Source organism: Staurois parvus, unplaced genomic scaffold, assembly GCF_062004578.1.
Source record: "Staurois parvus isolate SC_StPar_1 unplaced genomic scaffold, SC_StPar_1.0 ptg000393l, whole genome shotgun sequence".
Taxonomy (NCBI): domain Eukaryota; kingdom Metazoa; phylum Chordata; class Amphibia; order Anura; family Ranidae; genus Staurois; species Staurois parvus.
This window is the reverse complement of record NW_028318189.1, coordinates 2,667,985-2,682,228: the sequence shown is the minus strand read 5'-3', so window position 1 is coordinate 2,682,228 and position 14,244 is coordinate 2,667,985. Positions and strand designations below refer to the sequence as shown.

Below are 14,244 nucleotides of genomic sequence, written 5' to 3'. Positions count from 1 at the left end.
TGCCAGCAATATTATTGGGTGGGTCGGCTTTATTTCCATTCCCATAGCTACTCTGGATATAATCCATTTAGACTGGAACAGGATAATCTAATATTTGTCACCAGTGTATTTTTATTAATATATTTATACATGCATTATATGGTTTATACATTAAATATTACAGCACATTTTTATAACTAAAAAAGTAATTTTATTTACACTAACAGCCAAGTGTTAAGCTTTACAGTTTTTTATCTTGAAATCCATTTTTATCACAGGAACTGTTCAGCAAAAATGTCAATTACACTATATGTACAGAAATCCACTGGTGGAAGAACCTGCCAATATAGCATAGCAAAAGACACTTTATAATAGTATCTCAAAGTGTATTTTTTAAATATAGCCTCCCTTTAAAATGCTTTAGCATGATATGGTTTTGATGTCTTACGCCTACAACATGTGTATCCATACGAAAACAAATTAGAGAAATTAGAACATACAAATGCTTTTAAATGGAACAGGTACATGTCTCACTAATGAGCCATTTGATGCAAAAGAAAAATCTACAAAGGCTTCCTTGTTTATTACAGATTAAGGAATCTCGTCCAATTAGTAAACAATTTTTGAGCTACTACAACCAACTCAGATACATAATAATCCTTATCACCATGTAAAAGCGCTAAGAGAAGCAACGTGTGCTGAAGAATGTCAAAAGCTGCTTACTTTGGCTTCATCAGCGTACAGAGGAATATCATGGAATGGAGAGATGTACTTTCCCTTGCAGTCTTCTACAAAAGAAAAGAATAAAACAAAGTAGGTTATTATTTGGAGAATTTGTATCTATTTCAGCTCATACCACAGAATGGCATTTTATTTCCCACAAGAGAAGGGCTAGAACTCCTTCTAAATTGGTTTTTCTCTACTGGGTACATTTCCCATCACTTCCTGTTATGTCAACAGGACAGATATTTATGGGAAATCTCTGAAATGAAGACAAGGGAACAAAAAAAAAAAAAACCCCAGCTGTTTTTTCCTGTCCCAAAAGATAAGCAACAGGTAAAGCAAGGAAATGCCTTCCAGAGCAGTTGTGGGCAGAATTGCCAAGAAGAACTTCTGCAAGACACCCCTCCCCCCCTATTCACTGTGTATTGATTAACAGCTGGATAGAAGTGAGCCATGTCCAGGTGTACACATCAATGGAAGGGGTCCCAACCCCCATAATATCCACATGTAGTGTAAATGGGCCGCTAAGTTCTAGGGGGCCCTTCTACACTAATGAATAGTCCGCCCTGGACCCAGTCCATGTTCCCATCCTTCCCATTAGATCTAAAAGAAAAGCTTTAAAATTATGTCAGAAATTATCATCATTAATATTGATCATTATTCTCATCTGCTGCCAAAAGCGAATGCTAAAGAGCTCCTCTGAGATATGTTTATTTTCCCATGCAGTGGGGCTGTCTGCACTGCATGAGTTAACTGCCCCGATCGTTCACTGCTGCTCCTGAACCCTACCCGCAGTCTAGTGGTCTTGTGTGGTGGACTGTTCCTGACATCATCATGCCCATAGATCAGTTCTGGACATGAGGACAGCAGGAACAGTCCACTGCTGCATGTGGGAGAGTGCCGTTTTCCAGAGGATCGAAGAATCAGTCTCATCTGCTGTATCAGATTCAAAAAGGTAATGTTAAATAACTCCTTCGGTAAATTTTTCTTTTCCCATGCACTGGGGCTGTGTCTGCACTGCTTGGGTTGACTGCTTGTTCTTTGTCTACAGGACTGAAGAACCAAGATATACTCACCTAATACGCTGATCCTCCAACACAAGATTGGTCCCTGATGCTCTTGACTATCCCTACAACCCTGCCCCCCCTGCAGTATAGTGGTCTTGTGTGGTGGACTGTTCCTGACATCATCTCACCTATAGACCGGCTCTGAGGACAGCATGAACAGTCCACTGCTGGATGTAGGGGGAGCTCAGTTTTCCAGAGCATCAAAGAATCAAGTGAATATAGGATCTGTGTTCACTCCTAGACAAAAAGCAGTTATCCCATGCAGTGTGGGCACAGCTCCACTGCATGGTGGGAGAAAAAAAAAAAAAAAGGGATTGCCCAAAGTTCTGCTTTAAGGTGGGTATTAAATAAGTAGAGAGAACTGGTCAACAGCCTACACATTTTCCCCATGTGTTCCACTGCAATTTAACTTTGAGTATCATTTAACCTTCTGATGTCATGAATGACGATGGATCTATTTTATAGTATTCACAGGTATATGCATGTCATACTTTGTCATTTTGGCCCAAATGTACATTAGTGACTTTAACTTTTGCAATTTACTAAACAGGTGCAGTTACAATTAAGACATTTGTGTATACATATAATAGAAAAAACAAAACAAAAACAGGAAAATCTGTATTCATAATTTTTGTTTTATACATGGTCACATATCCTCTGTTCTCAGCTGCATAAAGAGGTGAAGATCCCATTTCACTTGGAAATACTTTAATATAAAGCTGACAAGAGTTAAAGAGTTCTATCCCCTCACCACTCTATCCAAAAAAAAAAGTTTTAGCTTTAGAGAACTTAACATTCACAGAAAATCCAAACATGTTCAATATATGCGGCCACTACAAATAAGCGTTTTCTCTCTAGAGTCCAGGAGCCACCACTGTGCGCAGATTATGCTCAATCTAGTAGCACCTGCCGGTACCAGCATGATCTGGGGATTTCTAATCAAAGACAGAAAATGTCAGTCTCGATGGGCTCCAGCAGCAATTAATAAAAGATCAGAGTCCTGATGAAAAACAGACTCTGACAGGTGTGTTGGCAACTAGTTGTGGCTAAGTATTGCAGAGTTGAGGGATCTGTACTTAAAGCATATATAAGCCAAAAAAAATTTACATATTGCTTGGCAGTCACTGGATGTTGTGACCAAATTTAAATTTTTTTCCCCCCGGTTATTTTGCTAATAAAAACACACTTCTGGTGTGTTATTATTTATTTATTTTTTTAAGTGTCTTTTTTTTGTTTATATAATAAAAAAAAAAACTATTTGTGTGAAAAAAAAATTATATAAAAATGTAATTTGGGTACAGCATTGCATGACTGTGCAATTGTCAGTTAAAGTAGTGCAGTGCCATATAGCAAAAAAATGGCCTGGTCAGGAAGGGGGTAAAACCTTCTGGAGGGCAAGTGATTAACTTAGTGTAGTCTGTCTGCTGCTGTGTAGTGGATGGGAATGTTTGCCACCACTACTGCCTCCCACCTGTCAAGGACACGGTGGGCTTCACAACTGACAGGCTCTAAGCAACCAGTGACTAGTCCCCCATCAGATTCTTGTGATTGACAGCGGGCAATTCTGTAGCCAATGGCACACTTTCAATGGATCTGCCCACATCCTGCTGTCAATTACAAGGGGAGTGCCCCTGATGGACAGCTAGTCCTACCCCATATGAATCCCCATCACACTCCATCCACCAAGCAATAAAACTCCTTGGTCTCTGTGCCATCTGTGTGACAGCTGCAATGGTGTGGAGAGAACTCAGCTGCACTGAGAATCTGTATGCACACCCAGCCTCAGCGCACCTCTGCATGCTGTGCTTGCCCCAAAATCTGTTTCCAACAGATACATGAACCTGTCACTAGTAGAAGATATGTATAGGGTGCCCGTTCCTAGCCCACATCACTTCAAGTTGCAGTCTTCTGGACAGCGTGCGCTTCAGCCAATCTTGGAACTTGCGGGGGCTATCTTGGACATCTGATCCTAAGCTCTCTCTGCAGCTGCTGGCCGGCACAGCGGGTTCTTGCATGGTGGATTGAGCCTCTGCACTCTGACGATTTTATTGAACTTGTTTGTAAGTGTTTCTAACTGTCATTATTAACCTCTTGAAGCTGAGCGCACGCAAATATGCGGCCTCTCAGCATCTGGGCCTTGACATCGAGCGGCCCGCATATTTGCGTGCAATTAGAAGATACATATGTGCTGAGAGAGCGTGCACTGCACGTTCCCAGCACATGTCTGTGAATCACGGAAAGGTCCCAATCTCCGCTTTAGATAGGGAGCCTTTCCGATCATGTGACCGCTGTGACGGCGAATCACGGCGGTCACATGACCCTAAAACCTTGCCCGCCTCCTGAAACTCTTAAAGGGCCGGGAGGCACCGGCGCTAAGGAGGTTAAAGATTCTTCTGGATATACTGCACTTAAAAGCGCCTTCCTGTTCTATCCTCATGAGCCGGTCGCTGGCACTTACACTTATTATTATACAAGATTTATATAGCGCCAACAGTTTGCTCAGCGCTGTACATTATGATGGGAGACAGTACATGAGTCAGTACAGTAACAATACACGAGGGGTTCGAGGGCCCTGCTCCTTTGAGCTTACAATCTAGGAGGGAGGGGATAGTGGTACAGGAGGAAATAGCTGTGGGGGATGGAGTGGTAGGGAGAGTGGAGGAGTTCAGTAATTAGCTGAGGGCGGGGTAGGCTTCCCTGAAGAGATAGGTTTTCAGAGTGCGCCTAAAGGTGAGGAGAGTAGGTGATAGTCTGATGGATTGGGGTATGGAGTTCCAGAGGATGGGGGAAGCCCTGGAGGCAGGCATGGGAGGAGGAGACCAGGCAACTAGAGAGTAGGAGGTCTTGTGAGAAGTGGAGAGTACGTTTTGGGTGTTATTTGGATACCAGATCGGTGATGTAGTTTGGGGCAGTATTATGAACAGCTTTATACATCAACGATAGCATTCTGAATTTTATCCGTTGGGCGATCGGAAGCCAGTGGAGGGATTGGCAGAGAGGGGTAGCAGATATGGAGAGGTTAGTAAGGTGGATGAGTCTGGCCGCCGCATTCAAGATAGACTGAAGCAGGGATAGCCTGCGGTGAGGTAAGCCGATGAGGAGGGAGTTACAGTAGTCAAGTCGTGATATAATAAGGGAGTGAATTAGTTGCTTAGTGGTTTCTGGGGTTAGGAACAGGCGTATTTTGGAGATGTTGCGTAGGTGAAGTCTAAGCATGCACAGGCATGACAGAATTCTAAAAAGAGTGTTGTAGATATTTGAATTTCTCAGAAGATTTCTAACAGGATCAACATGTATTATTCTCGCAGAAAATGTACCTTGCCCTTGAAATTAAAACTAATGACATTACTTAAGGACTGATAAGCTGCAATATATTAAAATCATATTCTTTGGTTTAAATACTTAAAATCAAGGAGGAATAAAAGGTGAAGTACAGCTGAAAGGGGTAGCAGTTGCTATGTAGACTGATGGAACACGCACTCTGAAAAAAGCCAATTACATGGGAATAGTGAAAAGACAACAGTTAACACCAAGACATAACAAATGTTAAGTTTGGGAAAAGGTCACTAAATATTAAGCAAGTATTTTGTATTTGGCACCTACACCAGTAATGCAGGATGCATGATAACTAACGGCTTTCTTCAGAGGTCGAACGGTTTGGATGATAATGAGCCTATCGACATCCTTCTATTAGCAATGCCCTTTAGAAATTTGAAAGGAAGGCAAACAAAGGCTGTATCTCTTGGGCATAAGTTACACAAATGAATACAGCAAGGAAAAAAAAAATAAAAATAGCGAGCAAAGTACATTTCCTAATGGATGATAAGCAAAAAGGTTACCAGAGCAACAAACAGCCCACATCGGTATGAGATGAAATATTCAGAATCAATGCACAGGGCTGCCGATAAGCAGGTACCTCCAGTCCTCCTGTATGGGGCTTGGCCAGCAGGGGGTCCCAGGCAACAGGGGGAATTGGATGTGGGCAGGGAGGGGGATCAGCGTAGGGGAAGGGAGCAATTAGAGGTACTGATCCTCTGTATGATGCTCTGTCTCCCTCTGCAGCAGCTGAAACCCAGCTTCTCCTCAGCTCCCACCCGCCAGCTTTCAGCTGCAGCAGAGTTGGAGAGGGGATTGGTTCCTGTAATTACCCCCTAGCCACACTGATCACTCTCCCGATAGAGGATTCTCTTCTCTCTGCTGCCTGGGCCGGGCCTAAACCCCCCCACCCCCAAAAAAAACAAAAACAAAACAAAACAGCACTGCTGCCTTCCTTCCTCTCCTTTACCACTAGCTGCTGCAGGCACACAGAGGGATGTTTCAGGATGGAAAGCGAGGGGGGGGGAGGTGCCAGTAAAGACGTCAAATTTACCACCCCCCTTCCTTTCCTGAATAAACACAGTGAGTGATCGGCCCTGTGATTTTTAACAGCAGTCCTACCAATACACATTGCATTTTATTAAGGTAAATCATTTACAGTGTGAAAGTTAAACTGTTACTAAACCCACACCAGTAAACCAGTCTGTAGATGCAGTAAAGCATGCTTGTTATACTCACTGTGAAACCTAAGGGGTTAACCCTATGCATTGTGTAAATCAACTGTGTTGATCCTAACTTCTCTGCTCCTCCTCTTTTTCAAATGTCCACAGCTTATCTCCTGACAAGACAAACTTGAACAGTAGCCATTCTGCACATGCTCAGTTTAGTGTGTATTACTATAGAGGTTTTTTGGTTTTTTTTTTCTTGGGAGACTGCATGTGATCAGCACTGTCCAGACAGAGGTCAGGGGGTTTGCATCCTCCTAGAGCAGAAAGAAAACTCCTCCTACAAGCTTTAACATGTCCTCTGCTGGACACTGATAGCAGTCACAAGACTGCTATATACAGCTGATGAGAAAAAGGTATTTAGCAGTTTATATTTACTAAAATAATTACACTTCCATGTTCTGTGTACTGTGGGAGACCAGATATAGTGAATGCAGGGTCCTGGGTTTAGTAACATCAGTTTTGTGGTGCAGCATTAAAGTTGCATAAAACCAAATCTGTGCTGAGACCAATCTATAGGCCACCATTCCTTACTTCTACATTGAAAACTCTAGTGGCTTCACGGTCATGCTTATCATCTGGCTTCAATACTTTACAAACAAATGTACATATCAGGAGTTTTGACTTCACTTGTTGGAAGCTTGTTCCAGGTAAGGTAAAGTCAGTGACCCAAAGTGCTGAAGCCAGAGACAGTCAGGCAAATAGCACTTTGAGTTATCAATCTCTGTAAGCTTCTTGGTAAAAATAGGCAACTGTTCCAACAGTTTTGGTAAATATTCAGAAGACAGTCCATACCAGAAGATGAAAAGCAGTGTACGTAATAAAGGAAAGCTGAGGCCAACAGGTATTTTTCAGTCCTATTAGCTAGAGTGCATGTTAAAGATATAGTTTCATGTAAAAGAAAAAGAAAGAACAGGACACCTCTAATAATGACCACCTTGATAAAACACCTTTGTCAGATAGAGGTTCACCTACTGTAAGTACTTAGACAAGAACACAGATCGTTAGGTGTACAACAATAATATGCTCAGAAAAGCTGCTCTATTGTTTGCAGATCTAGGATTAAGAATCTGACAGGTGAAGAGATAGCATGTCTGCTATCAGCTGATGTTGTATGCCTTGGGTGGGTAGTGAATTTGCCATGTTGCACTCAAAATGTTCCTGGCCAACAAAAACAGGTGAACTTCGTCTGCAACTTTTTTTTTTTTTTTTTTTTTTTTTAAAGGCAGATGCTTAGTTGCTCCCTGTAATGCCTGCATTCTGTCGAATTTATTTATTTATTACAGGTACTTATATAGCGCCATCAATTTACGCACAGCTTTACATATATATTGTACATTCACATCAGTCCCTAACCCTCAAGGGGCGTACAATCTAAAGTCCCTAACTTACATTCATACATACACATACTAGGGCCAATTTAGACAGGAGCCAATTAACCTACCAGCATGTCTTTGGAGAGTGGGAGGAAACCGGAGTACCCAGAGGAAACCCACGCAGGCACAGGGAGAACATGCAAACTCCAAGCAGGTGGTGCCGTGGTTGGGATTCGAACTGACCACTCGAGTACTGCCAGGCGTAAGTGCTAATTATTTAGCCAATGGTGTTCAAATAAGAGTGCTCAGATTCCTGCAGCCCAACATCTGATCCTCCAAAAGAAACTTCTGAGGCAGAATGAAGTGTTTTTAACCCTATAGACCACGAGAATTTCCATACCTAGAAAATCGCTTTGCTCGGGTGTCAATACATCAGTGAATCAGTCTCATTTTCTAATCTATAATCACTTTTTCCTCTCTGTCAAATGTTTCAAGCATAACAATGAAAACCTCAGTTTTATGGATTATGTTGTTAGGACATCCAAGTACAAGCCTAAAAAATAAATAAAAATAATAATTTGTATCTCTCGCTCTCTCTCTCCTTTGTGATAGTCAGGAGATATGCATTTGCATATGCAGAACATGTAGGCACCACGAGTGTGCACTGCCCCTTTATTTTTAAATCAGCATTACAAATATTAACAGTCACCATTACATAATACATGTAACAGCATAATTGAAACAAAAAAAAAAATAAAAACAAACAATTTGGCTGTCAATCGTCTAGTCCAAGTTAGACTTCAATACTTCTTGTAAACACATTAGATATGCTGTTTAAAGAACATTAGATAATCTGATGGAGTTGACATTTTAAATGTATATTTTTTTGTTTGTTGGCAGTGTAGTCGTGTGCAATTTCAAACAAGAATTAGCATTTAAATACAGGCTGAAGTCTGTTCCTTTTTTTGCCCACTACTTATACTGTACATTTTAATCTACCTGCTTAGTGGATCAGCAGAATTGGCAAAAGTGAAACTATGGCACCAGTTTTCTTTTTTTTTTTGCCCAATCTGGATAAACAATTGCTTCCTACTTACTAGTAGGCCACGATTCTTCACTGCTCCTGTCTCCATAGATCCAAAGATAATGTGTGGCAATACTCTTTGTGGGATGACAAAAAATGGGCTGATCAATTTCAAATGCAATATGTTAAAAATTATAAATTAAAGTGTAGGCATTGACACCTTTTTAATTGTTAAATCAGTCGATCCCTCACTTCAAATAACCGGGTATAAATGGGACTTTAAAATGTGCCATAAAGAGGTAACCACTGTATACATATGGAATAACAACGCAACTTTAAAATGTCAAAAGTCAAAAATGACATTAAAATCTATAAAAACCTTGCCACTGGATGCAGACAACCGTTCCCACCCTACAGATGTGGCTGGTGGAGGTCAATTCCACCCTGCTGTATAAGAAACTTATTTATATACATATGGGATTCCCACTGAACTATAATAAAGTATGGGATAGATGGCTTGCTTCCTCAGACACTTAGGTGGTTGAACAAGATGGTGACTATCGTAGGGGTGAACTATCAGAATTCTGCGTTCTGTTCATATTTGCCCGGTGACTTTGGCACCTTGTCTATTACTTGTGCTTCTTGATGAATTGTTTTTGTGATGCATTTGTATTATCCGTCATACCTTTATACCACTGTTTTAGCGACTCCTGTGCTCAGAGATATTGTTTCTGATATGCTAGTTGTTTTCAGTGTACCATGTGATCTGAGTTAATGCTAGCACTAACTAGCTGGGGGGGCGATGCATTGTTATTCTCCCCCCATCCCCCCCCTCTTTCTTGTTATATTTATGTTTTATCCTTGTTGTTTTTGTTTCAATAAAATTGCTTTACAAAAGTAAAAAAAACAAAAAACAAAAACACCACCTTATAAAACCCTTACAGTCTCTTGACAAAGATGCAAATGTTCAAATGATTGGATTGTGCGATTATCCCATATTAGGAGTTAAAAGATCATATGTAATAGTCCCATGTTGGGCATCAAAAGATCAACGCATTTCGTGAGTAATTCACTTCCTTATGATCCACGCCTACCACTTACATAATAGATGATCCACTCTCCATTTCAAATGGAAATCCCCATCCAACTAAACCCAGTCATCAGCAGGGTCAAAAGCTGGTCACATAAGGAAACAAGTAATAGGAAAAAATGCAAATGATCAAATAGGGGTAGCATGTAAGTCCCATCTTTTTCTGACATTATATCAGAATAAAACGCCACTCTGAATACTTGATTGTAAACCCCATATCATAACACAACTGCCACAGGGCATATGGATCCACATTCCATGTGGCCCCCAAAACTTAGTAAATCAAGAGTCTACAGTGTTATTTTTATGCTGTTACGGGTTTATTTTAATATTGTTCTACATTTTTTATATGCTGTTTGCAAACTGGTTTTCTATTCTTAAAAATGTTCCTTCCCTTATTCCTACCTATCCTGGTCGAACTGGGATGGTCTTCCACTTTTATTAAATTTCTATGAGTTATCCCGAGACCTCTGGAGGAATGGCTCCTGTATTGACAGCAGTACTTCTAGGAATTTCATATAAAAGTCTGCTAAGACCTACTTATTAGCTTAAGAGGTCATTTTGGACAGGTAAGTCTGTCTTTATCAGATGGACCCAATTGGAAGGTCCATGTATGCCTATCAACAGGAGGGTATAAATGACTTGTGTCCATTTATAACCGCCTACCTCTGTGTCCCACCGGATTTAGCTTAAAAAAAAACTAAACAAAAAAAAACAAACAAACCAAACAGAAACTGTGCAGACACAGATGAATCATCCACTCACTCTGGTCTAATCAGCAGAGGATCTTTGAGCTGATCACCTGCTCATCAGAATGGAATCATGTGAAAGGGGCCTCAAAAAGGAAGTTTGGGATTTTGAGCCTGGGTTCACATATGTGCGGTGCAGTATATCGCATGTGATTTGCACAGGAACTGCACCGCATTCCTGTGCAAATCACATGCGATTTGTGTGTGGTGCAATTGGAGCCATACATTTTGTATAGCTCTAATCTCAACGCACCAAAAACGTGCAGGACCTTTTTTTTGGTTCGCACTAGAATCGGATCGCATGCGTATTCACACCTATGCGATCCAATTCTGCACATCGCACCGTGTTTTGCAGACTGCTTTCGGGATGTTGTTAACCCGCAGCGGTTCGCATGAACGGGGTGCGATTCTGACGTGGTGCGGAATTTGCACTGAAAACGCTGCGAATTCCGCACTGCATCAGTGTGAACCAGGGCTAAAAAAACAAACTTATATACTCACCTAGGCGGGATCAATCCAATGCTGCATCTGTACCCCACCACCTCTAAGATCATAATTGATGAAAAATGCAAGGTGGCAGTAAAAAAGTGCCACTGCAAACTTACATCAATTGCCACCACTCCGGAGACCGGTGTGGTGGCACGACGTAGCTCCGCCCAATGGGTTCCATACCAATGCGTGTCATGAGGGGCCCCTAGTGACTATCTTAGTGGTCACTATTGTGTAGCCTATGACCAACAGTCACTAGAGGCCCCTGAGGATGTGCATTGGTGTTAAACACGTTAACTGGAGCCAAGTCATGCCACTACACAGGACTCCGGAGTGGTGGCAATTGATGTAAGTTTGCAGCAGCATTTTTTTCATATCTGGCCCATATTCAGTGGAATGCTTCTACTATGTTGATGTTCTTGGTGCTCTGTAACTTGTGAGGCATTTTACAATAAATACTACACTATGATGGCTATTTCACTCATGTTGCCTGATGGCGTTTTATGAGTGCAAGTGCAGAGCGCTGCCCCGTTGGAGGATAAAAGAGAAGAAGGTGACCTGACCTGCTGTTACCGGGATTGATATCTGTATAAAATGAAGTGTGAATGTTTTTTTTGCTGCTCATCTCCTGGTAACATATCCTTTCGGTGAGTTTGCATTTTGTCTGTCAGGTGAGAAGAGGCTCACGCCGGCTCCGATGCAATACTTCATCGTGGTGGTGGATGTTTATGGTTATTTGCACATTTGGACTTTTGAAAATATTTTGTAATAGGCATTGTGTGTATTTAAGCACTACTATCACTGTTTATAGGTTATATTGAAGGTTTGTGTATGTCGACCTTTATGGTTATCTGCTTCGCACCACATTTTAGCGGCGACTTTATTTTTTGGATTTAAAAATCTCATAAGGAGTTTATTAGCCTTCCCCTCTCAACCAAAAAACGAAGAAAGTTTTGCCTGAAGCTACACTTTAAAATATGAACGTTTTGTATAAAATAACTTTCTAGTAACTAAAACAATAAGAGAACAATAACAAAAAGTCACACTATACACTATCTTCCCAACACCAAGAATGAGGCTAACATGACAAAGGGTATGAGGCCACTGTGCTTTAGCTGGACGCCCTCCATAAAGAAGGGAAAGGGCACTCCAGAAGTGAATGAACACCAACAGTGTCATTGTGATAGATTAGCTCAGAGATTTAAATTGGCAGATCCGCAGATAACAGGCACTCAAATTGGTAGTAATAATAATAATAAGACCAAACTCCTGCTAGGACATTTTCATCTACTCACTTCTGGGAATTGAGATAAACGATCAGACAAAGTGCCATTTTATCCCTTTGCTGTCTGAGATACAAATATAAATCTCATTTTCAAACATCTGAAGAAATGTTTCCTCGAACAAAACGTTAAACGAGCATTCAGAGAAATAATGCTAATGTCTTCCATTCATTCACAGCATATGGTCATTTGTACAAAACAGATCATACAGTTTGTCATCTTTCTTGCAAAGCTCCCAAGTGATGAGGTTTCCCTGTCAAAGCATATTAGTTCCAGTACCGGCAGCTTTACACTGACAGTATGACTATAAAATACAGAATTGATGAAAAATGCAAGGCGGCAGTGAACAATGTCTCGGCGATGGCTCTGCCATCTGGTGTTGTTCAACTACATTGAAGAAAAGATTTGCCGGCTTTGGGATTACACAGCACAACATCTTCTGTGAAAGATCAAGATGCTAAAGGTTATTTATAGATGGAAAGCCTATCAAGTGATTAAAACAACGGATCTTACTGAACCTTGCTCTAGTCACAATATAAAATATATTACAAACTGCACTCCTGAGATCCATAGAAGAAGTATAGCCAAAAAAGTTTTGGCTATACTTCTCCTTGCCTTCGGAAGATTCCCCCCCCCCCCCTTCCTAACCAGGCCCTTGTTTGCAATACGTTGCTGTGTTAAATTGCGCAGTCATGCAACGTTGCACATAAATGGAATTTATGTAATATTTTCTGACAAATTGAGCTTTTTGGTAGTATTTGATCCCCTCTGTGTTTTTTACTTTTTGCGCTATAACTTAAAAAAAAAAAAAAGACCGACAATTTTGGAAAAAAAAAAAAAACCAATTTTTTTTAATTTTCTGCTAATAAAAAAACATACCCAATAATTTTTTTTTTTAATCCAAAGTTCTTCATGAATTTAGGCTAAAAATGTATCCTGCTAAATATTTTTGGTAAAAAAAAAAAATCCCAATAAGCGTATATTAATTAGTCTGCACAGAAGTTATAGAGTCTACAAAATATGGGACATACAGGTGAAACTCGAAAAATTAGAATATCGTGCAAAAGTTCATTTATTTCAGTAATGCAACTTAAAAGGTGAAACTAATATATGATATAGACTCATTACATGCAAAGCAAGATAGTTCAAGCTGTGATTTGTCATAATTGTGATGATCATGGCTTACAGCTCATGAAAACCCCAAATCCACAATCTCAGAAAATTAGAATATTACATGCAATCAATAAAACAAGGATTGTACATAGAACAATATCGGACTTCTGAAAAGTATAAGCATGCATATGTACTCCGTACTTGGTTTGGGCCCCTTTTGCAGCAATTACTGCCTCAATGCGGCGTGGCATGGAAGTTATCAGCCTCTGGCACTGCTGAGGTGTTATGGAAGACCAGGATGCTTCAATAGTGGCCTTCAGCTCTTCTGCATTGTTCAGTCTCATGTCTCTCATCTTTCTCTTGGCAATGCCCCAAAGATTCTCTATGGGGTTCAGGTCAGGCGAGTTTGCTGGCCAATCAAGCACAGTAATCCCAATGTCATTGAACCAGGTTTTGGTGCTTTTGGCAGTGTGGGAAGGTGCCAAGTCCTGCTGGAAAATGAAGTCAGCATCCCCATAAAGCTCGTCTGCGGAAGAAGTGCTCCAAAATCTCCTGGTAGACGGCTGCGTTGACCCTGGACTTAATGAAGTACAGTGGACCAACACCAGCAGATGACATGGCTCCCCAAATCAACACAGACTGTGGAAACTTCACACTGGACTTCAACCATCTTGCAGTGTGTGCCTCTCCATTCTTCCTCCATACTCTGGGTCCTTGGTTTCCAAATGAGATGCAAAAGTTGCTCTCATCAGAAAAGAGGACTTTGGACCACTGAGCAACAGACCAGGTCTGTTTTTCTTTAGCCCAGGTAAGACGCTTCTGACGTTGTTTGTTGTTCAGGAGCGGCTGGACAAGAGGAATATGACATTT

General features: G+C 40.9%; 1 protein-coding gene across 1 annotated transcript in view; it reads right to left on the bottom strand.

The window, feature by feature from the left end:
* The window catches only part of PPA1 (inorganic pyrophosphatase 1), a 135,405-nt gene that overhangs the window by 107,803 nt on the left and 13,358 nt on the right, over nt 1-14,244 (bottom strand). The window contains exon 2 of the mRNA XM_089686202.1: nt 703-767. Coding sequence (XP_089542328.1) covers nt 703-767 — 65 coding nt within the window. The remainder of the gene's footprint in view (nt 1-702; nt 768-14,244) is intronic.